This window comes from Anomalospiza imberbis, chromosome 5, assembly GCF_031753505.1.
Source record: "Anomalospiza imberbis isolate Cuckoo-Finch-1a 21T00152 chromosome 5, ASM3175350v1, whole genome shotgun sequence".
Lineage (NCBI taxonomy): Eukaryota > Metazoa > Chordata > Aves > Passeriformes > Viduidae > Anomalospiza > Anomalospiza imberbis.
Window position 1 is genome coordinate 64328075 of NC_089685.1, and position 12998 is coordinate 64341072.

General features: G+C 40.9%; 3 protein-coding genes and 1 long non-coding RNA gene across 6 annotated transcripts in view; 2 read left to right on the top strand and 2 right to left on the bottom strand.

The window, feature by feature from the left end:
* The window catches only part of NUP205 (nucleoporin 205), a 45179-nt gene extending 41246 nt beyond the window's left edge, over positions 1 to 3933 (top strand). For all 3 annotated transcript variants that reach the window (XM_068191603.1, XM_068191605.1, XM_068191604.1), the window contains exons 39-43: positions 37 to 203; positions 618 to 741; positions 1580 to 1708; positions 2429 to 2502; positions 3576 to 3933. In XM_068191603.1, the coding sequence (XP_068047704.1) occupies positions 37 to 203; positions 618 to 741; positions 1580 to 1708; positions 2429 to 2502; positions 3576 to 3728 (647 nt within the window). In that variant the 3' untranslated portion in view covers positions 3729 to 3933. The remainder of the gene's footprint in view (positions 1 to 36; positions 204 to 617; positions 742 to 1579; positions 1709 to 2428; positions 2503 to 3575) is intronic.
* On the bottom strand, positions 6 to 4925 carry LOC137474762 (uncharacterized). Its single transcript, XR_010999476.1, has 2 exons — positions 4820 to 4925; positions 6 to 2600 (listed from the first exon to the last, which is right to left on the bottom strand). It is a non-coding gene; the product is annotated as an uncharacterized lncRNA (long non-coding RNA).
* Positions 4926 to 5072: 147 nt separating this feature from the next.
* ARL1 (ADP ribosylation factor like GTPase 1) lies at positions 5073 to 11269 on the top strand. The gene is made up of 6 exons (XM_068191608.1): positions 5073 to 5328; positions 7165 to 7302; positions 8623 to 8704; positions 9687 to 9798; positions 10526 to 10704; positions 10890 to 11269. The coding sequence occupies exons 1-6, from the start codon at positions 5325 to 5327 to the stop codon at positions 10918 to 10920; spliced, it is 546 nt and encodes a 181-aa protein (XP_068047709.1). The 5' UTR covers positions 5073 to 5324; the 3' UTR covers positions 10921 to 11269.
* A 423-nt stretch (positions 11270 to 11692) lies between these two features.
* Positions 11693 to 12998, bottom strand: part of UTP20 (UTP20 small subunit processome component) — a 63709-nt gene continuing 62403 nt past the window's right edge. Inside the window, exons 61-62 of the mRNA XM_068191606.1 lie at positions 12448 to 12593; positions 11693 to 12095 (exon numbers count right to left, since the gene is read on the bottom strand). Coding sequence (XP_068047707.1) covers positions 11940 to 12095; positions 12448 to 12593 — 302 coding nt within the window. The 3' untranslated portion in view covers positions 11693 to 11939. The remainder of the gene's footprint in view (positions 12096 to 12447; positions 12594 to 12998) is intronic.

Genomic DNA, 12998 nt, shown 5'->3' on the forward strand with positions numbered 1-12998 from the left:
TAAGATTTGTTTTCTTATCTTCAACATCTTGTCTAGATACACAAACACCAGTGGTCCCATATTGGCACTTGCCTGGTCTGGGCATTATTGTTTACCTTCTGAAACAGAGCACTAGTGATTTCTTCAGTTACTATGACAGCCATCGTCAGAATGTTAACAAACTGCAAAATGTGGAGCAACTGCCACCAGATGAAATAAAAGAGGTAATTATTCTTCTGACTCTGTAGTTTCTGTATTGTAGTAACTTGGACACAGCTTTAACAAAGACTCCAAAGCATCTTTGATAAGCAAGTAGTTCCACTTCTTGTGCATATTCTTTTCCGCTCTTGGTGAAAGGGGTCCATAGAATGAGTGATCTAAAACATTAGGGAAAATATTTGGCTTAACTTTGTAAAAGTTGTGACTTTCATTATAGTTGCTTGGAGATGGGTTTCATTTTTTAATTTTTCCACTTTTTGGTCAGCAAGGTTATGCAAATTCAAAATAGAGAGCAAGTTTGTAAAGAAATAGTGGCTTAGAAGAAAGTTCTATATATTTGTAAGTAACCTTATTTGCTTATATCTCTTGATATTCTGTAATTTGCTACTGTCTTTCTGTTTTTTCTCTTCCCATCACAGTTGTGTCAGTCAGTTATGCCAGCTGGGGTCGACAAGATTTCCACTTCCCAAAAATACGTATTGGCAAGGCGGCGCCTGGTGAAACTAATAAATAACCGAGCCAAGTTACTCTCCCTCTGTTCCTGTATCCTTCTAAAATTGAAATGATCCTCAAGGTGATGATCCAGAAAAGCAGAGAGATAGAAACAGGGTTTTTTTACTTGGATTTCTGACAACTTTGAACAAAAATTCTGTGCAAAAAGTAAATTTGATATACTGACAATTAAGTTATGAGGGTATTGCTCTGCTACTGTCAGAATGTAAGGATTTTCAGGTTAGTAATTCCCATTTTGAAATCCAGCTAGGACTTTCTGCAATATGCTAATAAAGGAATTGTTACAGCCCAACTCTTCAATTTTAGTGTCCAGACCCCATAAACATTCATACATGTCCAAGTGTGGTGGAAGAAATACTTTGAAAAATAAATTTGATGTGCCTGTCATAATAGGAATTTGTAGTCTTACAGCCAACCTTGCATAAGCCTAAATCTCATAAACACCAGTAATTCTGTGGAAATAACCAGTCATGCACACAAGAATTGTCTTCAACAGATCAGAATTTTCCTCTGCAACCTCCCTTGGGAAAGATGTGCTCTTGCACGCTTCGCTGTTGTCACCTAAGATGTTACTGCCGTGCCTGGCTTTATAACCTCAGCTTTACTTTACTGTGTGCAGCTGAGTTACCCTTATGGACTGCATGAGCACTCCATACTCTGCTCTCCTCCTGAGGGCTGGATTGAGGCTCTGCAGGGTCATGAGGACAGCGAGTGTGAGCGATCCATCACTGGGCTGTGGCAGTGAAGGAGGTGACAGGTGGTTGAGTCGACATCTTCAGCTCTTTCCAAGTGTGTAAATATGCTCATACAGTAAATGTACAATCCAAAGACAACCAAATTGGAGTCCTTCACTGAGATGTGTCTGCAGATATCATAGAAATATGTCTCTTCATTCTTTGGCGCCATCTGGAACACTACCTACTGCACTGCACACCCACTGACTCCCAAGACCCACTGCTGTCCTCTAGGATGTCATTTAAGAAAGGAAAGCTGCAAGGTAAAATTTTTCAAGCATCAAAATGCCTTTGAATAACTTCTTATGATTAGCTTTAAAACTAATTTCCTACTATTAATATCTTTTTATACTTAATAAAAGAGATTATGTTTGGATTTTGCACACCTTTGGATATTCCACTGGAGAATTGGCAATACTGATACTGTTTACTCACAGATTTCTGGGTTTTTTGTATTACACATAATCTCCAAAGGAAAGTAAAATAACTTTTTTTTATTTCTGCTCTTCAAACTAACTGAAGTTCAGCTAATACAATCAGATAAGTAATCCAAAATAGTTTATAGGAAAATATTTCAGTATAATCTTAGATGAAATTATGAAATAATGTTAATATTGGTGGTTTTAAAAGCATGTTTAGAATTATAGCCACCATTGTTTCACCAGAGGATTTTAAGTTTGTTGAATTTCATCTTTTAAAAAAAAGGAAGAAATGGAAGGAAATCAGGGAGAGTGGATTTGCGGGAGAGTGGATTTGCGGAAGAGTCTTGCTTAAAGTGCCACGTTGTGTGATCAAAATTATTTATGACTCACTCTTTATGTATTTTCTCAAAATCATTTAAGTCAAAAAATTACTGTAATTTCTAATGCATAAGTTTACTTTTGGATCAAATTGGAACACTGTTTTAAATTTGTTATATGACGTGATACAGAGATAGTGTGGAGCTGCTAACACAATATTAACATCTTGTTTTCTATTGCCAGATTCCTTTGGTTCAGAGCCAAGCTTGGATTTCAGCAGTGGACTGAATCGAGTGAGCCAACACGATATAGAACAGGTGAGATGTGACGGTCTGCTGCAGGGTACAGAATGCTCCTGGCTACCCTGCAGCTATTAGAAGCAGTCTGACTGTTGTTTTTCCCACTTCTGAACAACCTGCAGTAACACAAACAGCATAAAATTTATTTTAGAATTTGTGAAGCATTACGAACTTGTTTTGGAAAATATTGTGAAACAGGTGGCACTTTTGCTGCTGTGCACATACCTTTGAATCTTAATATGAAGAGTTAAGTAAAAAATTAGCTATACTTATAAAATAATCATTCTTTTTCTCTTACCAACCAGTCAAACAGTGTTTTGTAGTAACAGCTTTCCAAAAACACCAGATATCCTTGAAAGACCTGCAATATGAGGGCAAGTTTTTAAATTTTCTGTGATCAAACTGTTCGCTGTAGGTCAGCTTCAGCCAGGCTATAGAGAAATGAGATTAAAAGGGTGACAGGAACTGAGGAGACTATAAAATGTGAATGGTAGAATAGAAGTAATTTCCACTTACACAGGAATAAAATAGTTTGTGTAAATTTGATGCAGAAGTGGCAGGAAAAATATATTAATAAATCCCACTGACATTTCTTATGACTATGCAGAAAAAAAACTGTTCTTCAAAACTGCAGTTTCAAGTACCTTTATAAGATACAGAATTGTAAGAAAAGTTGGCTGTGTGTTTTGTGATGAGGCATCTATAATTTATTTTGTTTGTCCAGAAGTAAAATATATAGTATCATCTTGGTAAAATACTTAAAATATATTTAATTCAGTGACTCTTTACTTATCCATTAATGAAAAAATGTTGTTGGTGCACACGGACTTTCTAAAGAGTCCTTAAAGGACTAGGAAATTTTTAATTGGAAGATGTGTTTGTAGGACTCTGAGTGAAGAAGCTGAATTATAACCAGTAATTCCTAAAACAGAATAAGTAGTACTTATTAGAGAAGTCAGAAAAACCCATTCTTGGGAAAGCAGGTCAGAGAATAAATCATAGTGAAGGGTTGACTGGCAGTGGATAATAAGCTGGCATTTCAGGAAGAAAAGATTTTGTATTGATGACTGCATCAAATCTCTGTTTCTCAGCTTCAGATTGAAGCCACAAACAGCTTTGGTGAATCTCTGCAGAAGAAGCTCCTGGACATCGAAGGTTTATATTCCAAGATTCGCTCGCGGTACACCTTTATTCAAGCTCTCGTTAGACGTATCCGTGGTCTCCTAAGGATATCAAGGACCTAAGAGACACTTGGTACATGCTGCTTGCCCAGTGAAGCTGTGTACTAGGGCAGACCTTCTGGATCATTGCATTGTATAGATCAAACATTTTCTAAATACTGCCAAAATTATTTTGTTACTTTTTTTTAATCCCTGTGGATGACTTTTGTGTATTCTTTTCTACTGCCCCCAACTTGACATAAAAAATAAAGGATTGTTTTTGACTGAATTATGAATAATGTAAAATTTCAAGCAAGAAAGAATTCTAATAGAAGGCCTCAAGGAAACAGGAAGTTCTGCAGCTGTGATGCTACTACATTTGTTGATGCTTTCAGAGAAAACTAAAAACATCTTTGTCTGTGTTGTTCCTGTTTCACACAGATTTAATGAAACCACAAGAGTTCACATTTCATCACTTGCAGACTGATTACTGTGGTGTGGATTTTAGATTCATTTTGTACTATGAACTGCTAATTTCTGCTCCCCCTCGTCCTGGTTTTTTTTCAGCTGAAAGAAGTACAAGCTGCTTCTCTTTGAACAAATTTAAATGAGAAAAGTGATAAAAGTCACGGAAGGTAACTGCTATAGGTTTAGTTCTTGTGGCTGGGGGAGTAAAGGTTTCTGTGCTTTTCTTGGGGCAACACTAGTATTAGGACAGAATAAAGTGCATGGGGAGGAAGCCAGTAATCGTGAATGGTAGGTTGGTTCTGTAATTAGATTGTTCTCCTATGAGGCATTCATATATCCTTGTATCTTCTGTAAACTATTAAAAAAAGCATAATCATTGATTATTGACATGAGATCTGTTGCACTTTTCCCTTAACTCAGTCTGAGGTTATGGCCCAGTTCATGTGTGCCTTGTACATTGTTTCCTCTGCGTTTTCATTATGTAATAGTTCACATTTTTTATGATTTTATATTTACTTATCTGCACAACCTGATTACATGGATGACATATTTTTATGCAGGGATGATGACAGTGGTGCTGTCAGGTGAGGCCTCTTAGCTAATCCAAAGGAGCAGCTTGGTCTCACTGTTCTACACAGCTGGACTTTTGACTCTTGACTTCCAGCAGGGCATGTTTCTTGTTTCTCCACCACTCGGAGAGAACCAACCTCTGATCCAAGAGCTGTGCTGGCTCCGAGGAATCGCCTAAAGCAGGCCGTGGTTCCGAGCTGTCTCTGGTGCGGCCGGAGGTCCCGCTGGCCGCGCGGCTCCCGGTCCAGCGCGGAGGCCCCGGGCCGGTGACGTCACCGGGCCCCACCCGCCGCGCGGCTCCCGGCGCCGCAGATTCGTCACGCGCCGGCGCCGGGGCCGCGGTTCTTATTCTGCAGCCCTTTCTCCCCGCTCTGCTTCCCGCCCGGAGCCCTTTCTCCCCGCTCTGATTCCCGCCCGGGCGTGTCTAGGGAGGGCGCGGGGAGGGTCCCGCTCCCAGACCGTTCTCTCCGCGCCGTGGGCGCAGCCGGGCTCCGTGTGTCGAAACGGCGGCAGGCGCGGAGCGCTTTGTTTACTCGCCGCGGCGTTCGACGTGGAGCCGGGCGGCGGCGGCGGCGGCGGCAGGGCCAGCGCGGCGAGGGCAGCGGAGCGGGGCGGGCCGGAGCGCCGGCGGAGCGACTCGACATGGGTGAGGAGCGAGCGGGAAGCGGCTGCCCGAGGGGCCCGGTCCATCACGACCCTTCCCGGCGGCCTTGGAGGCGGGGAGGGCGGACGGGTCGGTGTTGAGCCCTCCGCGGGGAGGGACGGTCTCCTGCCCGCCGGTGGCGAGAGGCCGAGGCTGAGGGCCGCGCTTGGGCGATGCCCAGCTGCCCCCAGGCCGGGCCCTGCCCGCGGGCCGGTCCCCGGGCAGGCGGCCCTGGAGCGCCCGGAGGCCGCCGGGGAGCTGCCTTGCGATGGCGAGCAGCGGCAGGAGGGTGTGTTCGGTCATAGCCTCAGGCTTCTGTACTCCTGACACCTGGCAAAACTAAAGTCTGAATCGGTCTCTAATGGGCTGCTGATAAGGAGCGGATTAGGAGAGGAGGTCCTGCAGACCAGGACCCAAATACCCAAATGATACCCAAATGATGGAGAGGGTATATTAAAGAAAGGCCCTGAATCTGAGGGTTGAGTGATTGAGGTGAACCCGTCCTGTCGCAGATGGTATTTGAGCAGTGTTTTAGTGTGGGAAAAGCATAACCAGTAGCATATAAAAAGAGGGAGTGAGAGGTGTCTGGCGGCAAGCAAAGTTACTCACTGAAGGAATTTTGGCATCTTAATCCTCCATGCAACCACTGGTAACCCTCTACTTGTGATGTTTCTATTGAAATACTTTTCTCCAGCTCAGTTCTCTTAAGGTTATTTGCCTGTCTGGCAGTCAGAGGTGCCATGAGCAGTACTGTGCAGACTGGCAACTGATGGTCCCTTAACCTTCTCCTTGTTTTCCAGGTCTGTAGCATCTGTGATTTCTGTGGTGGGATGGGCTTAGAAGAAATAAAGCAGCCTGTTATCAGTCTGAGTTCCTTCTAAAGTATAAGTTCATTGCTGCCTCCTTTCCCTGGAAAAGCAGATGCCTAGACAGGCAAACACAGGGAAAAACTTTTATTCAAACATCTTTCAGTAAGATTTTGGTTGCAAATCTTCCTAATTTGTCTCTGATATATTTATCAGTGTTGTCAGTGATTCTGGCTTGTCGGATGTTTCATTACCTTTTGCAGGCTTTAAGTGTATTTACAAAGTTATGATTTAACATTAGATATGTTTGTTATAAAAATCTTTGGAAAAAAATTTTACTGGCTTAGAACATCAGAATTCTTTTCATTAATAAAAATCTAATAGGTATAAATAAGATATTGGCCTGGCCACAAGTACTCTTGCATGCATTTAGAGAATAAATGAGATGCTGGGGCGATCCAGTTTTGAATAAAAGAATGAGATGGACATTTAAAATCAGCTTCTAGACTTCTCTGTAGCATTAACCTACTTGATTTGGTGCAGCTTTGCTGTTTGCAATGAACTGATTTAATATGTACCTACTGATTTATGCTTAATTTTAAGAAAAAAATAAGTAGGTGGTCCTCTGGAAGACCATAGACATCTTCTGATGCTGAATTCTTTCAGGCCTCTTTTGGTCCTTGTATAGTCTCTGGCTCTGAAAAGGTAGAGTCTGATACAAGCCAAAAAGAAGATGACTCATATTTTGGCAAATGAGAGAAAAGGAAAAAATAAAATTGTAGCTGCAGTGAGATTTGATGCTGCTGCAGTGTGATTTGCTGGAGTGAGCTACCATAAAATGGCAACATAAACCAGGAGGACATGATGTTGTTGAGCACACAGCCATCTGGGCAACAACCTGGACTTGTACTTTTTCACCAGAGAACAGAAACATCTTGTAGGCCAGTAAGAAACGAGGTCGGTCTGTCTGCCTTTGCATATCCTCCAGAGAGTTGGCTGACATTGAAATGTCTTTCTCTTCTGGTTTTTGTAGGGGGCTTTTTCTCCACCATCTTTTCCAGTTTGTTTGGAACTCGAGAGATGAGGATTCTCATCCTGGGGCTGGATGGAGCAGGAAAAACAACCATTCTCTACAGGTTACAAGTTGGAGAAGTTGTTACCACCATTCCAAGTGAGTGATCTGCCCATAGGGAGAATATTTGCCTGGAGCCTGTGATTTTCCTGTAGCTCTGACACATAAACTTTGCCAGCCAAACATACTACATGCTTCCTTCATAAACAAAAGGACCTTATGTTGTGGAAGCCTTGCACTGTTGTTTCTAATACTTTTCTTGGATAAAAGTATTACAAAAAATATTTTATGCTGCCTTGCAAAATGCAAAAAGCATTTGACCTCAAGATTGTTAGCATGATTTTGCAGGCTATTTGTGATAGGTCAACATTCAGTAGATGGTAACTTGTAGACTGTGTAATTCTTTTGTTTCCAAATATAACTATTATGTGAACTTCAGAAGTCATTGTTGCTGTACATAGGATGGTGTACCTTTTTTTCTTGACAAGGGTTATATAAACACTTTTGTTTAACATGGAGAAGAAGAAATCAGATAATTTAACTTTACATTCTGTAGAAAGTGTAACAAAACTCAATGTGAGGTTTCAAGGGAGAAGATGATGCTTATTTTAAAAAATGCAACTGATTTTACCACTTGTCTTGGCATTCATGCAGCCACACCCACCCAGTGTGTGTGCCCAAGTGTTCTGGCCATGATCACTCTGTGTAACATGAGGGACAAGGGATGCTTGACTTTTTTATGTCCCTGTTATGTCTGTTGTGTTCCTCCTGAATCTGACTTTGCTCAGGACTCTATTACCTTTTGGAAACCAACAGTTTGCTGGGACATAATCTTTTTGCCTGAGGGTTTTGCTTATTTCAGCCTCCATAAATTTTAAGCAGCCCGTGCCCACTGTTCACTTCCCTGTGCTGTGTTTCTCTGCGCTGGCAGGACAAGGAATGGCATACATGATACTGCAGCCTTGTTGCCATCTTCCAGACATTGGTATTGAGTCTTCTCCTGAGAAGTTGGTTTTGCTTTGGTTCTGCTGTGGCTCTTAAAAGAGTGCAGACCTTGTGTGGACAGAAGGACACATTCCTTAGTGCTCTCCTGCTGTCAGTTGTGTACTTGGTTATCACAGCAGGCCAGTTCTTTAACCCTCGCTCTGTTTCTTGTGGTGATTTCAGACACACTACTGTTTTTTAACAACCTTAGCTTTTGTTACAAATCTCTACAATATGTTTACAATGTGGTTTTATTAGTTCAAAAGAAATATTTCTGCATTATTTTGAGTCATGTTTGTTGGGGTAGCTTTTCAAAGGGCATGAGCTTCATTATGCAGCTACTGAGAATTTTCAGGTCTGAAAATTTTAAAGTGAGTGCAGTGATATTCTTCAGAAAAACAGGAAAATCACCAACAGTAAAATTGTTTGTTTCAGCCATTGGCTTCAATGTTGAGACAGTGACCTACAAGAATCTGAAATTTCAAGTCTGGGACTTAGGAGGACAGACAAGCATAAGGTAATAGATTTCTTAAAGTCAATTAATTTTCTCTAAAAAGTGCCAAGTTCTTGGAATTCTCATAGCAGGCATTTCTGAAAATTGTTTAAATTTAAAAAGGCCGTTCTCAGGAGAGAATTTTCATCTAATGGAATTCAGTTTGTAAAATCTGTGATGCCCTACAGAATGGAAAAAAGCAAGTCAGTGTTTTAATTTGTATTTGGTTTTGCTTTGAAAAACAAATTTATTAGTGTAGTAGGCAATTGAGTAGCATTCTGAGAAAGAGTGAAGGGGGTGATCAAAACCCAGAAGATACTTCCTAGCTTTGCATTCTTAAAGAATAGCGAAGTTGGATTTAGGTATAGATGGCATTTTTTTAGCAAGCTTCCCAAGTTTTGTAATGAGTCATTAACAGTACCCCTGTATGATCCCCTTGGGATTCCTTTTTCAGTGCTCAGTAGCAAGGTGCAGTGTAGTTAGCTAGTAAGGAAGGTGCAGTTAGTGAGATAAAGGTTCCTTCTCTTTTTAGTTTCAGTACAATAATTCTGGAAAAGGTGGTTTGTTTTGGTCCTTGTTAATTAATTGCCTGTATTAATTAGTCATTTGAGATTTCTCTGGTGACTCTTCTTTGGTGACTGTAATGAAGATGTCTATGTCTTTAAACTTTCTTTGCTTTCTTGTCCCTTGGTTATGGACCTGATGTCCTGCAGTCTGATTCCCAAATAATTCTGTCCCCAGCATGTCTCTTCTTTCCCTGTTTTCAAGTTGCTTCTTTATTTTTCTTTATTTGCTTTGTGTTGGGTTTTTTTTGTTCTGCCTCAGAGAGTATTTGTACTGTCTGTTCATTTTTGTAGCCTCTTGAAGAAATCTTCTACTTGCTTCCTGGGGCCTTTTACCCCAGAGACAGTTTTTACTTCCTCTGGATGATCAGTTTTTAATTATCTAGCTAAAAAGAACTGCTAACATGCAAATGACACGACTGGAACTTCTCTCTCCTCTGCAGGCCCTACTGGCGGTGTTACTATTCAAACACAGACGCTGTCATTTATGTAGTGGACAGCTGTGATCGAGACAGAATTGGCACTTCAAAATCAGAGCTTGTTGCTATGTTAGAGGTAAGAAAACAAGGATCACAGTCATTATCAGTAAAACAAATTGAGAAATTAAAACTTTTTTTTGAGTAAATATGAACTTTGATTCAGTGAACCAAGTGAAGCTCAGCTTCACTTGTGAAACTTCAGCCCTCAGCACAGGCCATGCAGCACTTCCGACTGAAAAAGCACTGAATACTCTGCAGGTATTTCTTGGACTTGTGCAGCATTATCTGGACAGTCAATTTCATGTAGCCTTGCGGTCATATGAAAATTTACCTGCCTGCCACGACAGCCGCTCAGTACTGCAGTGTGGCAAGATCAGGCCCCGAAGGATTGACAGTAATTAGTGTCCTACAATGTTTTGAAGCTGAAGAACAAATGTAGAACAAGGTAATGTAAGTAAGATGAGTTGAGCAACACTTCCTCTCTCTCTCTCTTGCCTTGCTGCCCAAAATACCTGCAAGCTCATTTAATGTGCCTTGTTAAATCCAGCTAGCAGCTTGTTTTGTAACTTGGACTGGCCATGTTTTGAAACTGCTCCTATAGGGTATCATACTGGAATTGAAAATAAACACCAGTCTTTCACTTAAGAATTTTATACAGAACAGAAATCAGCAAACAAAATAATTGAGAGCTGCTGAAGTTATTTTTTATGTGTGTCCAATTTTTTATTATATAGGTTTTCTCTCTTTAAATAAATTCTGTAGAAGTCTCTGCAACAACTTCCACAATTTTCTTTTTTTTTTAGGAAGAAGAGCTGAAGAAAGCCATTTTGGTGGTGTTTGCAAATAAACAGGACATGGAACAGGCCATGACTCCCACAGAAATGGCAAATGCCCTTGGCTTACCAGCTTTGAAGGACCGAAAATGGCAGATATTCAAGACCTCTGCAACTAAAGGCACAGGGCTTGATGAAGCAATGGAATGGTGAGTACCAGTCTAGTTATGCTTCATTCATATACTTAATTTTACACACTTGGGGTTTTTTTTTAATAAGACTGGATTTGTGGATAGTCTGATGTAAAAGAGTCCACATTGACTGATTTTCTGCTGGAAGTATTTGAGCAGAATTTAAATGACTTTTCAGTAAACTGACTTAACCTTTTTCCTAGGTTGGTGGAAGCCTTGAAGAGCAGGCAGTGATACAAAACTGACCCGTGCAAGGAAGTGTCAGCTATAGCCAGCATCCTCCTTTCTGCAGTTAAGTATTTTCAGGCCACAGATACTTGTAAATAGAACAGATTTGAATTTGACTTCTGTAATGTGGATGCCACTCTTCAATTGTAAAACTGAAATAGGTGAATGTGTACATTATGATACTCCATTTCTTTCTTTTTGTTTAAAGAATATACTTATGTTAATTTGTATGAAAGTCTTAACTAGCTGAGAAAGTTGGTAGTTTTTTTGTCATTCCCCCTTCCTTTGGTGGTTTTGGTGGCCAGCATATTGGTGTAGATAGAACACTAATAAAATCTGGAACTGTCAGCTATAACCGAGGGGTGTGTTGCTTGCTAGAGGCTGCTTGCTTTACAGAAACAAGTCCAAGTGCTGCCAGTTGCAGCAGCCACGTAGCTGAACACCTGCAGAGGTGCACCTTCAGTGCAGACACTGTTACGGTGAAGTACAGCAGGAGAGCACAAGTAGTGCACCTCTGGTTGCCAACGTGGCATTCAGTGTGTGTCTGAAAGGAAAACCAGTGTCCTCAGCACACACTACTGCCCTGATGTGCCAGGGCAGTAACTTGAATTTAACTTCCACCTTCATGAGCTGTTGTTCCTGCACTCTCAGCCAGAAGTGACAGGTAAGTAGCTCAGTATAGCTGCAGAAACTGAAGGCCAAATCAAAGTCAGGAGGCAGACTTGTCTCTCCGGGACCAGTGTGTTCACAGGCAGGAATGCAGTCATCAAAGAACCCATTTCTTACAAATGAAGTAAAATTTAATATGAAATATCATAGTTGTTGCCCATTCAACTGTACATGCTCCGGTAAATATACAGGTTTGGAAGAAATTTAGAAGTTTTTATTTAAGATCCTCGATGAAAAAGGACATAAAAATATTAATAAATACAATTGAAATATGCAAGTACTTTTTAAAACAGTAATTAGTTCTTTAACTCAGTATCACTTTTCATAAATTAATCCTCCAGGAAGGAAAAGCCTTTTCATTCCACCATTGCCAAATCTTTTAGTGCATTACTTCGATGTCGCTTGGCCTTGTACATAGGGCGTAGGGATTCTATTTTTCTCTTCCTGGTTTCTGCTTTATTCTTGTGTCTCTTCAACTTCCTCCTTGCAGCAATGTCAGGATTTGCTACAGTCTAAGGAAAAACAGTACATGGTTAGTTCACTGACAACTAACAGCAGTCCCTGTGAAAATCATGAACTTCCTAAGAAACTCCTAGCTGCTAAGACAACACCCAGGTGTTGGGGTCCTTGAAACTGAGGGTGTTCAGGCTGCTTTGCCCTTCAAGTAAGCAGGAAACTACCCCTGTCAGCCAGAACCTGTGCAAGAGGCCAATCATACACAGCTTCTTCCAAGTTTTGTTAAGGAACTGATGAAACTGTCCTAATTAAAGATGAAGTTCTTCCTCAAATTCCCCTTCCTGGGCATCTCTCAAGCCTTTAGAGAAGCCCTGTTTCTTTTTGTCTCAAGAGAAAGTGGAATCTTACCTGCAAAGCTCTCTGCTTTTTCCTCATTGCTCTTTTCTGGTTGGCCTGTTTTTGCACAGAAGAAAAGGCCAGTGAAAAGGCCTCCAGCCCCACTAACTTCTTGAGAAGTTCTATGATTTCTTGGGAAAGGTTCTTTAGTGTTGGATCTGTTAAAACAAAGTTGACTTACTTAATCTTTGCAGCATATGGAACGAAAGCCAAGAGCACAAAGTGGATTCCTCTTTCTTTAATAAAAGATGGCTGCACTGATAAACCTTGCCCAAACTGGTGCCTGTGAAATCTGCTGGTGCTTCACCAGCTTTCCCAGAGAGTGGCTTTTCAAGCAGCAAACAAAAAAAAAAAAGCTGCTGAGAAGCAAAAATCATTTTTAGAAGGGTGAAGTCATCCCAAATGTAATTACAAGTGGCTTTCTACATATAGCCACTAAGTTTCTAGTGAAATAGGCTTTGTTGGAAATAAAGATGATTCCAGTCAGAATCCTTGGTAAGCAAAACAAGGGCTGGCTTAATTGTTGGAATCACTAGTTAGTGGCAATATATTAACTACAATCA